Source organism: Patagioenas fasciata, chromosome W (assembly GCF_037038585.1).
Source record: "Patagioenas fasciata isolate bPatFas1 chromosome W, bPatFas1.hap1, whole genome shotgun sequence".
In the NCBI taxonomy this organism is placed as follows: Eukaryota; Metazoa; Chordata; class Aves; order Columbiformes; family Columbidae; genus Patagioenas; species Patagioenas fasciata.
Window position 1 is genome coordinate 1954894 of NC_092559.1, and position 17091 is coordinate 1971984.

Consider the following 17091-nt stretch of genomic DNA (forward strand, 5'->3'; position numbering starts at 1 on the left):
ATTTTTTTTTCAAAAACACCTTTGAAAAGGTTCTTTTTTTGTGGATTCTTCTGAGAAAAGTCCAACTTTTAACGGGATGAAGGCTGGAAACAGGGCGAAGCACCTCAGCGCGCCAAACCGCCATTAAAGCCGCTCCAAGGGCTAAAGCCTCAGGGTCTGAGGTAACTTTTCCCCATAAAACCTTCCCCACGGCACCCGCGGAATTCAGCCGCGGATGGTGGGGGTGAAATATATTTAAAATACCTTAAAAAGTGGTGGTTTCACTCCGCCCCCAGCGTAATCAATGTGCGGAGGGGCAGGCGCAGGCGCGGCGGGAGCGGAGCGGCCATGGCGCTTCTGAGGGGTGAGGCTCCATAAATCTCGCCGGGCTCCTCTCACTCAACCCCGGCGGGTTCCTTGCGGTTCCCCGGTGCTTCCCCGGTGCTTCCCAGCTACCGGGTGGGGGTTGTGGGGCTCCCCAGGGAGGGTGGTGTGGCCACCGGGTACTGAGGGGACAACAGGACCCGGGCTGGTTCTGTCATGGCGGGCGGGTCTGAGGTAAAGGTGACGGGCGGTGCTTGACTTGCTGCAGCGCTTAAGCCACTTGTGGTAGAAATAAACCCAGATTTTATCCACTTAGCTTTAATATATCCGCAAACATTGCATCTATATGTCAGCTAACTATCCATATTTGCGTGCTGTGACTAGAAGTGACACTTAATAACTTGAACTTTTGTCACATCCACCCCCCCTGTGTCAGCGCTAACGGTTAAAACAAAACACCAACAAGCATTTTGTGGGAAGAAATGCTTTCCGCTTTACGCGCTTTAAATGTTATGCCTCTTAAAAATGCCATAAATACGCCCCGATCTTCTTTAAAAGCAAAATTGGAGCGTGGTGAAATTGTGCTTTTTATCTGTTTGACAGGGTTTTGCTGTTTGGCGGCTGGTACTTAAATAATAACGTGTATATAATCACAGCTTGAGGCTTCAGGGCTGAGAGCCTGTCTAGTGTAATTTAATTCTGTCATTCTCTTTGGTGTAATTAGTGTAATTTCATATTATTCCCCTGAACTGATAATACAGAGCAGCTTTGTTCGGTGTTAGTTTCCTGTGCCTGTTTCATAATCTTCTCTCTTGCAATGATGTTTTTTATACGCAGTTAATTCTTTGGGGAGGTTAACAGTTGTTTTTTAAACCTTTAAAAGACCATCTGATGAAATATTGCAATACTGGAGGGTTAAGGGATATTTCAGACTTACAACAGCCTGTTTGGCCGTGGGTGATTAACAAAACCTCATTAAAAGAAGCCTTGAACTGAGTGTTTGCTGAGGATTCACAGTGACCTTTGCTTTCTAGCCCTAAAAGTTTCCTTATCCCGGTGTATTCCGCTTTCATCCCATGTTTTATCACCTTGGAAAATTGCAGAGGCTCTGGAAGTCTTGCTATGTAATGTAGGTTAATACTAATTAATGGCGATTTAGAGCTGTTGGAGAGCATGGGATCCTTTATTTGGAGGTGTCTTTCCAATCAAGCAAAAATAGGAAGGCTCTGCAGTAATAATCCTTAAAAAAAAGTCCTTATGGGAAAGGCTCTGTGCTCATTTATAATCAACACAGGTTATACCACTTCTTTTTCCCTTAGAGATTTAAGGTTTTAAAGGGAGATGTTATTGTGAAAGCTGAAGGGCAAAGTTCCATCCTCACCCTCAATCTATTCAGCAAATAACGCGAATAAGCGACAAAAGGGAGGAGAACGAGTTCTTTTCGTTTGCTCCGCAGCAAAGCTTTGTGACCAAAGCTTTGTTTTACAAGCATCGTTAACATTTGCTGAAGTCTCAAAGGGAACATTCGATAAATTATTGTTAATACAAACCATTTGGGATAATTAAATAAAACCGGCTGCTGTAAGTTTCAATCTATCAGCTGGGAACTACTCCTGAAGTGACTGTGTTGAACACGCTCGTTTTACTTAAATAAATTCATTAATTCATCCTGATATTTGTTACAGATATTAGGGGTTCACATGCTATTTATTAAGAGTTTTCAGCTTTTTTTCCAGAAAAAAATATGCATAACCCAAGTGAAAAAAAACCAAATCAATGGATTAAGAATTGTTTTGGATTAAAATGAATGATTTGCTGGCATCTGTTGAATGAAGAGGGAAAAATGATGATGGATATAACGTATACGAGGGATCCGTTCCGAGCGGTTGTTCCTAACCTGGGTACAGGACCTTCCCCGCATCACCCCCTTTGCTGCTTTTCACACCTCTGAATATACCGTAACCTCTTGAGATCGATATTTGTAGTGATTGTGGAGCTCCCTTTGCACTTAAACCCCTGAAAAGTGACCTTTTTAGATGTATAAATTAGCAGCTATTTATTCTTTTGAGGAAATATATTCTGCCTTTTGGTAGTTTTGCAATATTTACTGTGTCAGTGTAAGGGATCAACAGCGCATTTATAATGTGTTACTTTGTTTTGCTCTTTTCATGGCTTCAAAACCCATTCATTCCTATCTTTTAGCTGCATTTCTTGCTTAAATTATCCCCCAGATAATGAGTGTATTAATTGCCTGCTCCAGGTTTTAACATTGTATTCAGGTTGTGAGTGTGACCTTGACCAGTTCTTTTATATAAATCGCACAGCCTGGGATCCAAATACAGAAGAAGAAGAGAACCCTCCCCCTGAAAATCAACCCAACAAAATAATCTGCATTACAGACCTGAAAACAGCACTTAAAAGCTGCTTACCACCTGCATTCTTGTATCTATTTCTCCTCCTAATGTTACTTAATATAACCGGGGATGTTTCGTGGCTCTGTTGTTTAACTGGGGGAAAGTTCACAAACGCAGCGCACGTGTTTTCGCACGCGGGAGCAGCGACGCTGTGCCAAGATATTGGGTTTGGTTCAAAGGCGGCTTTTCCAGAGCTGAAATTCCGCTTCTGGCCAACGCGTTTGTCCGTGGATTTGGATCCAAAATATCTGGGCCTGTTGTTTTTTTTTTTCAAGTTGCTTTCTGGAATCTTCCTTGTTTTGCTTTCTGACCGTTGATTCTGCATGCTTTATAGTCATAGAATCATTTTGGTTGGAAAAGACCCTCAAGATCATCAAGTCCAACTGTTAACCCAACCCTGGCGCTAACCGATGTCACTAAGAACCTCATCTATGTGTCTGTTCAACCCCTCCAGGGATGGTGACTCCAGCACTGCCCTGGGCAGCCTGTTCCAATGCCCCACAGCCCTTTGGGGAACAAATTGTTCCCCAGATCCAACCTCAACCTCCCCTGGCGCAACCTGAGGCCGTTTCTTTGTGTCCCTGTCTCCCCTCAGCTCCTGTTCTCCAGCTGAACCCCCCAGGTCCCTCAACCGCTCCCATCACACTTGTGCTCCAGCCCCTTCCCCAGCTCCGTTCCCTTCACTCCACTCGCTCCAGCACCTCAAGGCCTTTCTTGGCGTGAGGGGCCCAAAACCACCCCCAGGATTCATGGTTTGGCCTCCCCAGGTCCCAGCACAGGGACGGTCGCTGCCCTGGGCCTGCTGGCCACACCAGTGCTGGTCCCAGCCAGGATGCTGGTGGCCTCTTGGCCACCTGGGCACACTCTGGCTCACATCCAGACGCTGTCACCAACACCCCAGCTCCTTTCCAGCCACTCTTCCCTGACCCTACAGCATCCATGGGCTTGTTGTGACCCAAGTGCAGGACCCAGCACTTGGCCTTGTTGAACCTCAGACAATCGGCCTCAGCCCATTGATGCAGCTGGTCCAGATCCCTCTGTAGAACCTGCCCACCCTCCAGCGCATCAACACTCCCACCCAACTTGGTGCCATCTACAAACTCACTGAGGGTGCACTCAAATCATTGATAAAAATACCTATACCCTATTGATAAAGCTCTATATATTGTATATCTTATCCATCTTGAACTGTGTGCGTTCACATTTGTTTGATTTACAACTACTTCTGGATTTAGGACGTCACCCGCTTAGGATGGGGATTCGCTGTTGGTTATCTGACTAACTCTCACTCCTCTCGCAGGCGTGTTCATCGTCGCGGCGAAGCGAACGCCGTTCGGGGCCTACGGAGGTTTGCTGAAGGATTTCAGCGCCACCGACCTGACGGAAATCGCCGCTCGGGCCGCGCTGGCCGCCGGCAAAGTCTCTCCCGAGATCATCGACAGCGTCATCGTCGGCAACGTCATACAGGTTGGTAGCTTGGAAAATTCGCTGGTCAGCAGCGATTTTATTCATCCTCTGGTCCTATACGTAGTTACCTATGGTTTGCAGCCAAGAATAAGCCAAAGGGGTGGAAATTAAGTGGGTTAGTAGCGTTTATAGTGTTATGTTTCATGTTTAAGGGACGTACCCACATGATTTATATTATTGGAAGCAATCAAAGCGCTTGTTATATACAGAGCACCAACATTGCAAAACTGCCTTTACCCGCATATTAGGGTTAGGACTGGGATATTAGGATTAGGGTTTTGTTTTAAGCAACGCAGCAAAGAGCATTTCTGGTTTGGTTTTGCTTTGTATTCTGACTTTACCATTATTAAGGGCAGACGGGCTTATTTTGCCCTGGGTGTTTCAAGGGTCCAGAAGAGCCAAGTTACACGACTATTGTGAGAAGTGAACAAACTTGCAGCGTTTCTTCTTGATTTTCAGCCTAAAGTGTAGCTTGTGATTCTACAGCTGCCATCTCGGCTTCTTTTCGGGTTTCTTAAGAACTGATTGTGGCCTAGAAAAAGAAACGGCGTCCAAATTTCTTACATGGCGGCACCCAGAGGTTGATTTAAGGGACAACAGAGTCCAAACCAACTTTTATTAAACCGTATTAGCGCATAACTCTAAGAGATTGCGCACAAGGGGCGGGCCTGGGCGAGAATCCCATTTTATAGCCTGATCAGATCTGACTGTGGGCATTCCAGAAGCTTCTCTGCACCCCCACAATGGCTGTGGGGTGGCCCTGAAGCTTCCAAACATCCCCACACTGGCTGTGGGTGCCCAGCGGCTCCCTGGCGCCTCCACACTCTTCTCCTAAGGGCCCTGGCCAGGGTGCTCTGGGGCCAAACAAAAGAAACTGTAGCAGAGAGAGAGGGAGATGTGTCTGCTCCTTCCATGATGAAGAAGAGAGGGGGGGATTTGCATTCTACCACAAATGCTTTCACATAAAAAATAGCGTTCTCCTAATAAAAACCAACCAACACCACCCAAATAAGTCTTTTCACGTTGAAATTACGTTTGGTTTATTTTTGCGTTGTGCTTCCCCATCCGATAGATTTTCTCTTTTTAGTCCTGGATTCCTTAGAAGTATTAAGTTTAAATGTATCACCATTAACTCTCTCTCAGCAGAAGTAGGTTGATTATTTTTTACATTGGACAGTAGCATTGTGCACAGAACTTTACCTTTATAATTCATATTATCTTAGGGTATGATCCCCAAGAACATGTTTTCTCTATTGGGAAAAGATCCCTTACAGTGCTGTTACCATTTTTTATTCCATACCTGTGCTCACCACATAAGAAAAAGGGAAAACATAAGACTCTTTAAGTTACTGATTTCCTTTTTAACATCTTTAGTCCCTTTCAGATCATATAGGATGGTGTGGTTTTGAAGTGCTCCTTCTCACAAGTAGGATTTCGGTTGAACATCCACCATCTTCTTGCAGTGATGTAATTACACCACGCTGCCTTTTCACCCGGAGTATTAAAGAAATCAGAGCGTAACGAACCCTTTTATTTGTTCTGCCAACAGAGCGCCGCGGATGGGATTTATATCGCGAGACACGCTGGGTTACGGGTGGGAGTTCCCGTCCCGGTTCCAGCCCTCACCGTCAACAGACTTTGTGGCTCTGGTTTCCAATCCATTGCCAACGGATGTCAGGTATAAAGCTCTTATTTTTTAATCTATATTAGTTATATATTCATCAATGATTTGGATGAGGGAATAGAGTGACTGTCAGCGAGTTTGCTGGTGACACCGAGCTGGGAGGAGTGGCTGACACTGGAAGCTGTGCTGCCATCAGAGACCTGGACAGGCTGGAGAGTTGGGCGGGGAAAATGGAATAGAACAAGGGCAGGTGTAGAGTCTTGAATGTGGGCAGGAACAACCCCAGGTTCCAGTGTAAGTTGGGGAATGAGCTGTTGGAGAGCAGTGAAAAGGGAGCTGGGGGTCCTGGGGCCAGCAGGGTGAGCATGAGCCAGCACTGGGCCCTTGTGGCCAGGAAGGCCAATGGTACCTGGGGTGGGTTAGAAGGGGGTGGTCAGTAGGTCAGAGAGGTTCTCCTGCCCCTCTGCTCTGCCCTGGGGAGACCACACCTGGAATCTTGTGTCCAGTTGTGGCCCCTCAGTTCCAGAAGGACAGGGAACTGCTGGAGAGAGTCCAGCGCAGCCACCAAGATGCTGAAGGGAGTGGAGCATCTCCCGTGTGAGGAAAGGCTGAGGGAGCTGGGGCTCTGGAGCTGGACAAGAGGAAACTGAGGGGTGACCTCATTAATGGTTACAGATATCTAAAGGGTGAGTGTCAGGAGGATGGAGCCAGGCTCTTCTTGGTGACAACCAATGATAGGACAAGGGGTAATGGGTGCAAACTGGAACACAAGAGATTCCACTTAAATTTAAGAAGAAACTTCTTTGTGGTGAGGGTGGCAGAGCCCGGCCCAGACTGCCCAGGGAGGTTGTGGAATCTCCTTCTCTGCAGCCATTCAAACCCGCCTGGACCCCTTCCTGTGGAACCTCAGCTGGGTGTTCCTGCTCCATGGGGGGATTGCACTGGGTGAGCTTTCCAGGTCCCTTCAACCCCTGACATTCTGGGATTCTGGGATTATAACCTTTATCAGAGTGTTTACATCAGAAAAATATGTCGAAACATGTTCCTCATGTTTGGGATGAGGCTTAACGTGGATTTTTAGCTGCCACTGGTAGCGATTTCTGATTGTCCTGCATGGTTTTGTGAAGAAGCTCAGCCTCCACAGTGACATATTTTGGGGTTTGTCTTAAAAATCATCATCGTAGCTATTTTGGGTTCAATATAAGGAACACAACACCCAGTGAAATAGAGCTCAGCTGTGCAATAGTTGCATTTTGTGATCCTGTTTGTGTGAGTTGGAATTCCTGGGCATCAACTTCCACCTGATTATTGCTCATATTCTCACCTATATAAGCAGCAACCTGTGCTTTTTAAGTGTCTTTTTTCTAGTGCTTTCTGCAAAGGCCACACTGAATAAATCTGTTGGTGAATTTGACCACTTATATCAAAATTATGACACACAACACAACTACAGATTCTATTCCAAGATGCTTAAACGTGCACAAAGGTTTTAGTAACTATAGGAAGCATCTCAGTACAAATCAATCGTAGTAATTATTAACTAATCATCTGATGTCTATGGAGATAATTTCATCTGCTTCCATTCCAGTCTGCAAATAACTTGAACTGTCTGGTGGTGCATTTAGGAATTGGAGCTTTTAGGTTCTGTGCGCTTAATTAGACCCCGATCTTAATACCCTTTCATCAATATACGCATGGCTAAGCTTGAATTTGTTCTGTACGCGAGCGGCTTTGTAGGTGATGAGGTCTTTTCCTAAAATGGTTGTTCCTGTCTGACCAAACCGGCAAATTAAATCCTAAATCTGGTTGGTTTTTTTCTCTTAACAGGAAATTTGCCTTAACGACTCCGAAGTTGTTCTGTGTGGCGGAGCTGAAAATATGAGCCAGGCTCCTTACGCAGTTCGAAACATTCGATTTGGAACCAGATTAGGAGCAGAACTCAAGGTCTAGTAGTTTTTTCTTTTGGTTTCTACAGCTATTGAGTGTAGAAATGGGTAAATAAACCAGTAGAGAATAAATACCTCCAAGCTGTAAGCATCTCTGAATTCTAAAAGTGATCAATTGCAATTAAATGCATCACCATTATCTTCTGAAGGTAAATCCATAGTGAATACAGTGGGAAATTTGCAGCAGGATCTGCTAATCACCATTTATTCAGTGGGTCAGGGTTGGCTCTGGTTCTGTTGAACATCTTCATTGATGATTTAGATGAGGGGATTGAGACCATCAGCAGCAAATTTGCTGACGACACCAAGTTGGGAGGGAGTGTGGAGCTGCTGGAAGGCAGGAGGGCTCTGTACAGGGATCTGGATTCCAATGGGCTGAAGTTCACCAAGGCCAAGTGCCGGGTCCTGCACTTTGGCCACAAGAACCCCCTGCAGCGCTCCAGGCTGGCACAGAGTGGCTGGAGAGCAGTCAGGCAGAAAGGGACCTGGGGGGACTCATGGACAGGAAGCTCAACAGGAGCCACCAGTGTGCCCAGGTGGCCAAGAAGGCCAATGGTGTCCTGTCCTGTATCCAAAGCAGCGTGGTCAGCAGGACAAGGGCAGTGATCCTTCCCCTGTGCTCTGCATTGGGGAGGCCACACCTGGAGTGTTGTGTTCAGTTCTGGGCCCCTCAGCTCAGGAAAGAGATTGAAGTGCTGGAGCGGGTCCAGAGAAGAGCAACAAGACTGGGGAAGGGACTTGAGCACAAGCCCTATGGGGAGAGGCTGAGGGAGCTGGGCTTGTTCAGTCTGGAGCAGAGGAGGCTTAGAGGTGAGCTCAGCACTCTCTAGAACCACCTGAAGGGCAGTTCTAGCCAGGGGGGGATTGGGCTCCTCTCCCAGGCACTCAGCAATAGGACAAGTGGGCTTAAACTTAAATTTAGACTGGAGATTAGAAAGCAATTCTTCACAGAGAGAGTGGTCAGGCATTGGAATGGCTGCTCAGGGAGGTGCTGGACTCACTGACCCCAGAGGTTTTTAAGCTGAGATTGGCCATGGCACTTAGTGCCATGATCTGGTCAATGGACTGGAGTTGGCCCAAGGGTTGGACTTGGTGATCTCTGAGCTCTTTTCCAACCCAGTCCATTCTGTGTAACATCAAAATGCTGAATTAGGATATTTCGGTGTTTTTTCTACACTGTTTTTCTGTTACGACAGAAAGGCAGATGCGTTTTCTCATAGATCTCTAATAAATAGTTCATGCAGGAGTGAAATACGAAGAATCATTGGCTTTCCCAAACCTCTCGGGGTTGTGAGTGGGAAGAATCACACTAGAGCACAATGTAGATTAATTAAAATAATGCACAACACTTTCACAATATATTTGTTTTAATTCAAATAAAATATCTGTAGGTAACCCGAGTTAATTCTACAAAGCGCCGCCAGTTTCCAAGAAGGCGCTGGCTAATGAGAAATGTTAATAATAAATAATATTCTATCTAATTTTCATGCAGCTGGAAGACACGTTGTGGGCCGGCCTAACAGATACGCACGTTAAACTCCCTATGGCGCTTACGGCTGAAAATCTGGCCGCAAAATACAACATCACGCGGGAGGACTGTGACCGATACGCTCTCAAAACCCAACAGAGGTGTAAAGCTGGTCAGTCAATTTAAGAATGGAAGCGTTTCTGTTATAACTTCAAATCTAATCTGTTTTTAGCACTGATTGGAACGGTTTGTACGTTTTATGTAGCTTGTGCGTCTCGGCGTAATCCTTTTTGCGCTTACAGCTCAGGACGCCGGTTACTTTAACGCTGAGATGGCACCGATTGAAGTGAAAACGAGAAAGGGGAAAGAAACTGTGGAAAAGGATGAGCACCCCAAACCCCAGACCACCCCGGAACAGCTGGCAAAGCTCCCGTGTGTGTTTAAAAAGGACGGGACGGTCACTGCCGGGAACGCTTCGGTGAGTACATCAAGGCCTTGGCTCCTGAAAGCGTCACCTTGAGCGCTCTCCAAATTCATTGTCGCCGCGTTGATGTCTCACTGAACCACATTTGGCTCTTGATGAAAATCAAGTCTAATTCTGGAATTAAATGGCCAGGATTAACCCTCCCGGCCTCTAAATGGCAGGGGATCCTGCAGTCCGCTCCTATAATTTGGTTCTGTGGATTGTCGCTGGGCCTTTAGTGAGTCATTAACGCTCCTCATCAGCCTCTAATGATGCAGTTGCTGCCTGTGTAGGATTAGCCCTTCTGCTTTCTTTTGGGGGCAATGATTACTGAATATTTGCTTTAGCAGGCATGAGGCTGCTGCTCATCTTTTACCACCTTTAGTATCCTCTGTGTCCAAACCACGTTTTGTTCTTACCCAGAGCGCTTAGCATCGCTGTTCCTCTTACAGTCATTACCTTAATCGATTGATTAATGTTCTTTGGGCCAGAAGTACCACTGTAATTGTATAATTCCTGTCCAAAATAAGCGTTGGTGTCTGTATTAATATTATACACCATAAATAGTGTTCTTGTCAGTCTACAGATTGATGTTTCCATTGTAAGGGAGGCTTCAAGTGGCAAAAATGCTTCTAAACCATTGAAATGAATTAGACACCTACATTTATCTCTCGTAATCCACAGAATAGTGGAAGACCGTGGTTTTGAATAAACGCTACTAATTGTCTGTTAAATAGTAATGTCCTGGACTCAAGCGTCAGGGTTTCTTTTCTCCACTTAAGATGCTTTTCTCTCTCATTCCAAGGGGGTGTGCGATGGAGCTGGTGCTGTCATCATTGCCAGTGAATCGGCCCTAAAGAAGCACAGTCTTACTCCTCTGGCGCGAGTAGTCGCGTATCACGCGTCCGGCTGCGACCCTTCCATCATGGGCATCGGTGAGTTGTGGCTCCAGAGCCCCAGCTCCCTCAGCCTTTCCTCACCCGGGAGATGCTCCACTCCCTTCAGCATCTTGGTGGCTGCGCTGGACTCTCTGCAGCAGTTCCCTGTCCTTCTGGAACTGAGGGGCCACAACTGGACACAAGATTCCAGGTGTGGTCTCCCCAGGGCAGAGCAGAGGGGCAGGAGAACCTCTCTGACCTACTGACCACCCCCTTCTAACCCACCCCAGGTACCATTGGCCTTCCTGGCCACAAGGGCCCAGTGCTGGCTCATGGTCACCCTGCTGTCCCCAGGACCCCCAGCTCCCTTTCCCCTACGCTGCTCTCTAATAGTTCATTCCCCAACTTACACTGGAACCTGGGGTTGTTCCTGCCCAGATTCAAGACTCTACACTTGCCCTTGTTCTATTTCATTCCATTTTCCCTGCCCAGCTTTCCAGCCTGTCCAGGTCTCTGATGGCAGCACAGCTTCCAGTGTCACCACTCCTCCCAGCTTGGTGTCACCAGCAAACTCGCTGACAGTCACTCTATTCCCTCAACCAAATCATTGATGAATATATTGAACAATACTGGTCCCAGTACTGCCCCCTGAGGCACTGCACTGGATCCAGGCCTCAACTGGACTCTGCCCCATTGCCCACGACTCTCTGGCTTCTTCCCTTCAGCCAGTTCACACTCCACCTCACTACCCGCTCATCCAGACCGCACTCCCTCAGTTCAGCTGTGAGGATGCTGTGGGACACTGTGCCAAATCCCTCACTCAAGTCAAGGTAGACCACGTCCACCGCTCTGCCATCATCCATCCATCTTGTTATGTCCTCGTAAAAGTCAATGAGGTTGGTCAAGCACCACTTCCCCTTGGTGAAGCCGTGTTGACTGCCCCTAATGACCCTCTTATCCCTGGTACGCCTTGAGGTGGCATCAAGGATAAGTCATTCCATCACTTTCCCAGGGATGGAGAGGCATCTTAGATTTTATACTTTTGATGTAACAGCGTTGAGCAGCGTTTAAATATCACAAAGGAAGGAAAGGGAGGCTGCAGTGTGCCGAGTGAAGGCTTTTGTGTATTTACTACAGATCATTACTCACAGGGACTGATTTACTCCTCGCTTTGGCTGAAGGGCTACGTGTGGTACCTATAACATTAGCTCTTTTAGTCCCCCACCTTTTCCTCTCAATGTTTTTTAAACCCAGTTCTCTCCTGAAATTCACTTTAATTTCTATAAGCTTTAATTCCCGTAATGAAATGTGTAGCTCTGATTTGTCTTCCTCGCCGCTTGTTGAAGGCGTTTTGGCTCCATGCACCCCTTTCAGTTGCTCAAGCTAAGATGATAAATGGCAACTTTCTTCCAGAGAACGGTTTTATTGCCAAACTCTCTAATATTCTCAAAAGAAAAAGATCTTACTGGCTTTATTTGGCTGGGACCTGTGTCTAAAGGGACATTTTCTTGTTAGTTTTATTACCTAGAGGATTTTCCGTTCAGTTATATTAAACCACCAAACCAACAATAACCATAACTAAACACATGTCCGGCAACTCCAGAACAGCCTTTTTCTTTCTTGGATTCATTGCCTGCATAGAGGCTCATGGAATTGAATCTGATGAGGCTTTATGAACCTATTCTTACATATTTATAAGCTTTTATTATTATTTTATTTTAATTTAACTAACTCTGCACACAATTGCCCAACAGGCCCTGTACCTGCGATCACCGAGGTTCTGAAGAAAGCAGGATTGACCCTGAAGGACATGGATTTGGTCGAGGTAAAGGAATTTAAATGTGAACGTGAGGTTACTCCTCATAGCTTGGCCTGGCAATCTGTGCAATGTCTGCATACGCTTTTATCAACACCATTTTTAATATTGACCTGGAGAAGAAAAAGGCCGCGTTTCATCCCACGCGTGCAGGCGTCGCCGAAAACTTGTGCGGAAAATCGGAGGCGAATGGTTTTATCGTTTCTCTGGTGTTTCAGGTGAACGAGGCGTTCGCACCGCAGTATTTAGCTGTCGAAAAGGTTTTGGGCCTTGACCCTGAAAAAACCAACGTCAACGGAGGTGCCATCGCCATAGGTCACCCTTTGGGCGCGTCGGGATCGCGGATCACAGCTCATCTGGTTCATGAATTGAGGTATTTTTAGTCTGCTTTCAGAAATTCTGTCTCTTTTGGCTTGCTTGATGGTAAAAAAGCCAGACCTTGTTTTCTACGGAAATATTTTAACATCGGTTGAGGTTGGATGATGTTTTTCTAGAAAAAGAACAACATACAGAATCCCAGAATGTCAGGGGTTGAAGGGACCTGGAAAGCTCATCCAGTGCAATCCCCCCATGGAGCAGGAACACCCAGCTGAGGTTCCACAGGAAGGGGTCCAGGCGGGTTTGAATGTCTGCAGAGAAGGAGACTCCACAACCTCCCTGGGCAGCCTGGGCCAGGCTCTGACACCCTCACCAGGAACAAGTTTCTTCTCATATCTAAATGGAACCTCCTGTGTTCCAGTTTGAACCCATTGCCCCTTGTCCTATCACTGGTTGTCACCCAGAAGAGCCTGGCTCCATCCTCCTGACACTCCCCCTTTCCATATTGATCCCCATGAATGAGTCCCCCCTCAGTCTCCTCTTGTGCAGCTCCAGAGCCCCAGCTCCCTCAGCCTTTCCTCACCCGGGAGATGCTCCACTCCCTTCAGCATCTTGGTGGCTGCGCTGGACTCTCTGCAGCAGTTCCCTGTCCTTCTGGAGCTGAGGGGCCACAACTGGACACAAGATTCCAGGTGTGGTCTCCCCAGGGCAGAGCAGAGGGGCAGGAGAACCTCTCTGACCTACTGACCACCCCCTTCTAACCCACCCCAGGTACCATTGGCCTTCCTGGCCACAAGGGCCCAGTGCTGGCTCATGCTCACCCTGCTGGCCCCAGGACCCCCAGCTCCCTTTTCACTGCTCTCCAACAGCTCATTCCCCAACTTACACTGGAACCTGGGGTTGTTCCTACCCAGATGCAAGACTCATCCTAAACCATCATATTTAATAGTACTTAGTTGCTAGCTAGTTTCCTTTCATAGAATCAGGACAACAGCGACTGTCGTTTCATAAATAGAAATAATTTTCACTGTTCTTTTTTCCATACAGGCGTCGTGGTGGGAAATACGCAGTTGGGTCGGCTTGCATTGGCGGCGGCCAAGGAATTGCTCTTGTCATCGAGAACACGGCCTGAGAGACGCTGGCAACTCCAACGCTGCCCAAATCGTTGATTTCCTGAGAAATTGCTGCCTTTTGTGGCGATAAAACGTCGCCGCCTTCATTTTGTGCCATTCCTGCAAGGTAAAGGAATAGCCGGGAAGTCTGAATTCCGAACAAAAAGATTAATCAATGTCTTTCGAAGCAAAGGAAGCGTAACGCCAATATAATTTCGCACTGATCAAGGATTTTGTGAAAGCCTCTTTTCAATCAGGGATAATGTAGGCAAAATTCTTTTCGTTTCCTGAGGAAATTGCCTGTTAAACTTTCACCAAACCTGCCTTAAAATAGCAGTCGGTGCAGCTCTAGAAGCAAATATTGTTTAAACTATTTTTCTTTCAGCTGCCGCTGCTGTCTGGCACGTGCACCTTTTTATTATCAGGAGATATCAGTTTAATTGGAGACCTTCAGTAGGTACTGATTGTGGATTGTAACCTGTACCCGCTGTTGGCGAGGGAAGAAGAAAATGAGCAAAAGCTGAGATTCCCATTGTGCCTCCCAAAAGAACAATAAATATAAGAGGAAAAAAAAGGGGTGGGTGTTATTTATTTGGTTCACTTGTTATTTATTTTGTTGGTGAGTGGGTGGTTGGTTGGGTTGTTTGGTGGCTGGGTGGTTGGTTGGGTCGTTTGGTGGCTGGGTGGTTGGTTGGTTGGGTCGTTTGGTGGCTGGTTGGTTGGTTGGGTCGTTTGGTGGTTGGTTGGTTGGGTCGTTTGATGGTTGGTTGGTTGCGTTGTTGGTTGGTTGGTTGGTTGGTTGGGTCATTTGGTGGCTGGTTGGCTGGTTGGTTGGTTGGGTCGTTTGATGGCTGGTTGGGTGGTTGGTTGGGTCGTTTGATGGCTGGTTGGGTGGTTGGTTGGTTGGTGTGGTGGTTGGTTGGTGTGGTGGTTGGTTGGTGTGGTGGTTGGTTGGTGTGGTGGTTGGTTGGGTCATTTGGTGGCTGGTGTGGTTGGTTGGTGTGGTGGTTGGTTGGTGTGGTGGTTGGTTGGGTCATTTGGTGGCTGGTGTGGTTGGTTGGTGTGGTGGTTGGTTGGTGTGGTGGTTGGTTGGGTCATTTGGTGGCTGGTGTGGTTGGTTGGGTGTAGTGGTTGGTTGGTTGGTGTGGTGGGTGGTGGTTGGTTGGTTGGTGTGGTGGGTGGTGGTTGGTTGGTTGGTGTGGTGGGTGGTGTGGTGGTTGGTTGGTGTGATGGTGTGGTGGCTGGTTGGTTGGTGTGGTGGTTGGTTGGTGTGGTGGTTGGTTGGGTCATTTGGTGGCTGGTGTGGTTGGTTGGGTGTAGTGGTTGGTTGGTTGGTGTGGTGGTTGGTTGGGTGTGGTGGTTGGTTGGGTGTGGTGGTTGGTTGGGTGTGGTGGTTGGTTGGTGTGGTGGTGTGGTGGCTGGCTGGTTGGTTGGTGTGGTGGCTGGCTGGTTGGTTGGTGTGGTGGCTGGTTGGTTGGTGTGGTGGTTGGTTGGGTCATTTGGTGGCTGGTGTGGTTGGTTGGGTGTGGTGGTTGGTTGGTGTGATGGTGTGGTGGCTGGCTGGTTGGTTGGTGTGGTGGTTGGTTGGTGTTGTGGTTGGTTGGGTCATTTGGTGGCTGGTGTGGTTGGTTAGGTGTGGTGGTTGGGTGGTGTGGTGGTTGGTGTGGTGGTTGGTTGGGTCATTTGGTGGCTAGTGTGGCTGGTTGGTGTGGTGGCTGGTTGGTTGGTTTGGTGGTTGGTTGATTGCTTTTCTTTGTTGTTTTCTTCATTTTAAAAGTAACCCACTGAGAACTGTTACTTTAAGCCAGTGTTTGTTTTCCAATAGGCTGTTTTCCCTGCCTGAGGTAGAACTGGTATTTACTGGATAGTTTCTAGAGATTTCTAGTAAATCTGCCAGCCTTTCACGAAGGGGAGCAGTTGCACCTCATTGCATTGCCATGCCGTGACTGCAAAAATACAGCAACTCATCGCTTCATTTCCTCTGCGAGTACCATCTCTTTGGGCCACGTAACGCGGGGCTGTTCTCACCTCATTTGCCAAGCGCACATCTCACCTCTTGCAGGCGCTGGAGTTCAAGTTATGAATCGTTTGACGTAACGTAGATGCCGTTTGGATGAATTGAGATCTCGGGAACAACTCGTAGCTTGCTCCAAAAAACAAACAGCTGCCCTAAGGCAACAACCAGATGTTCATCTGGCACAATATCTTTTTCTACTGTATCTTAAGTTAGTGGTACTGAGGTTTCTCTCTTCAAGATACCGTTGCCGCGCTGATTTTATAAAGCAAGATGCTTTCTTAGCTCTGTAAGAACCAATTCCCTTTTCCTTCTGGACTGTGGGTAATCATTGAACTCTTGTTTTCAGAAAACTGGCCGTGGTTTTTCCAGGATCCCGTCCCTGTGTAGATACAGTTGTTTCAGAGCTCATCACCACGTAGGTACAGTAAAGAATGATCCCTTCATACGCCTTATTTTGCACATAATGTTTTAATTCCCCTTTTTATCCCTCAGTTTTTTGAGAGCCGTGTGTAATTCTAGCTGTGCAAGTCAAATTTGGTCATTTTATATATATATATAATTATATATAAATATGTCACGCTGTTGACCTCACTTTCCGGGTCGCTTATGAATGTGTTATCATCGCAGACTCATAAAGCAGCGTGAGATTTACTCTTCAATGTAGATGTAGCTTTCTACCACTGGATGGTGCATTTTCAACACCCTACAGATCTCACTCCTGTTATTACAAAAGTGTTTGTCCTCCATATGGTAACACAGCTTTTCTCACGAGTGTTTTTTTTAACCTTGAAACCAAATCACGCGAAATTTCAGGTCCCGTTTCTCCTTTTGTGTGTTTTAACCAAGCAGGTGCTGCAATACCAATGCGTATTTGCTATTACAGACCCCAGAGTCTTTATTGCTTTACGGAGTGGGGATCAGAGGGCAAATTAATCTTTCTGAGGGTGCATAAGTTAAAGGGTTAGTAACGGGGGTGCAGTTTTCCAAAACCAACTACAAGGATCTAGTGCTAATTTATCTACGTTTACATGAGAAATTAAATGTAACAGGTAGAGCGGAGCACAGGGTAAGTCAGAATTACACGAGACTGTTGGGTTTAGTTTCATAATGGGTGAGTATTTCTCAAAGGTAACGTTCTTAAATGTATTTAAGGCTACTCTTTGATAACAAATCCAGCTGTAGGGCTGGTAACGCTGTAGCCACAGGAATTAGAGGTCAAGCTCTAATCCACAGCCATTTGAAGTTCTTAGTGTGATCAATTCACC

At 46.8% G+C, this 17091-nt stretch overlaps 1 protein-coding gene across 1 annotated transcript; it reads left to right on the forward strand.

Moving 5' to 3' along the window:
* The first annotated feature begins 257 nt into the window (after window positions 1–257).
* Window positions 258–14393, forward strand: LOC136114513 (3-ketoacyl-CoA thiolase, mitochondrial-like). The gene is made up of 10 exons (XM_065859875.2): window positions 258–343; window positions 4018–4184; window positions 5734–5862; window positions 7636–7752; window positions 9247–9394; window positions 9525–9700; window positions 10491–10620; window positions 12318–12388; window positions 12598–12752; window positions 13745–14393. The coding sequence occupies exons 1-10, from the start codon at window positions 328–330 to the stop codon at window positions 13827–13829; spliced, it is 1194 nt and encodes a 397-aa protein (XP_065715947.1). The 5' UTR covers window positions 258–327; the 3' UTR covers window positions 13830–14393.
* Window positions 14394–17091: the final 2698 nt, after the last annotated feature.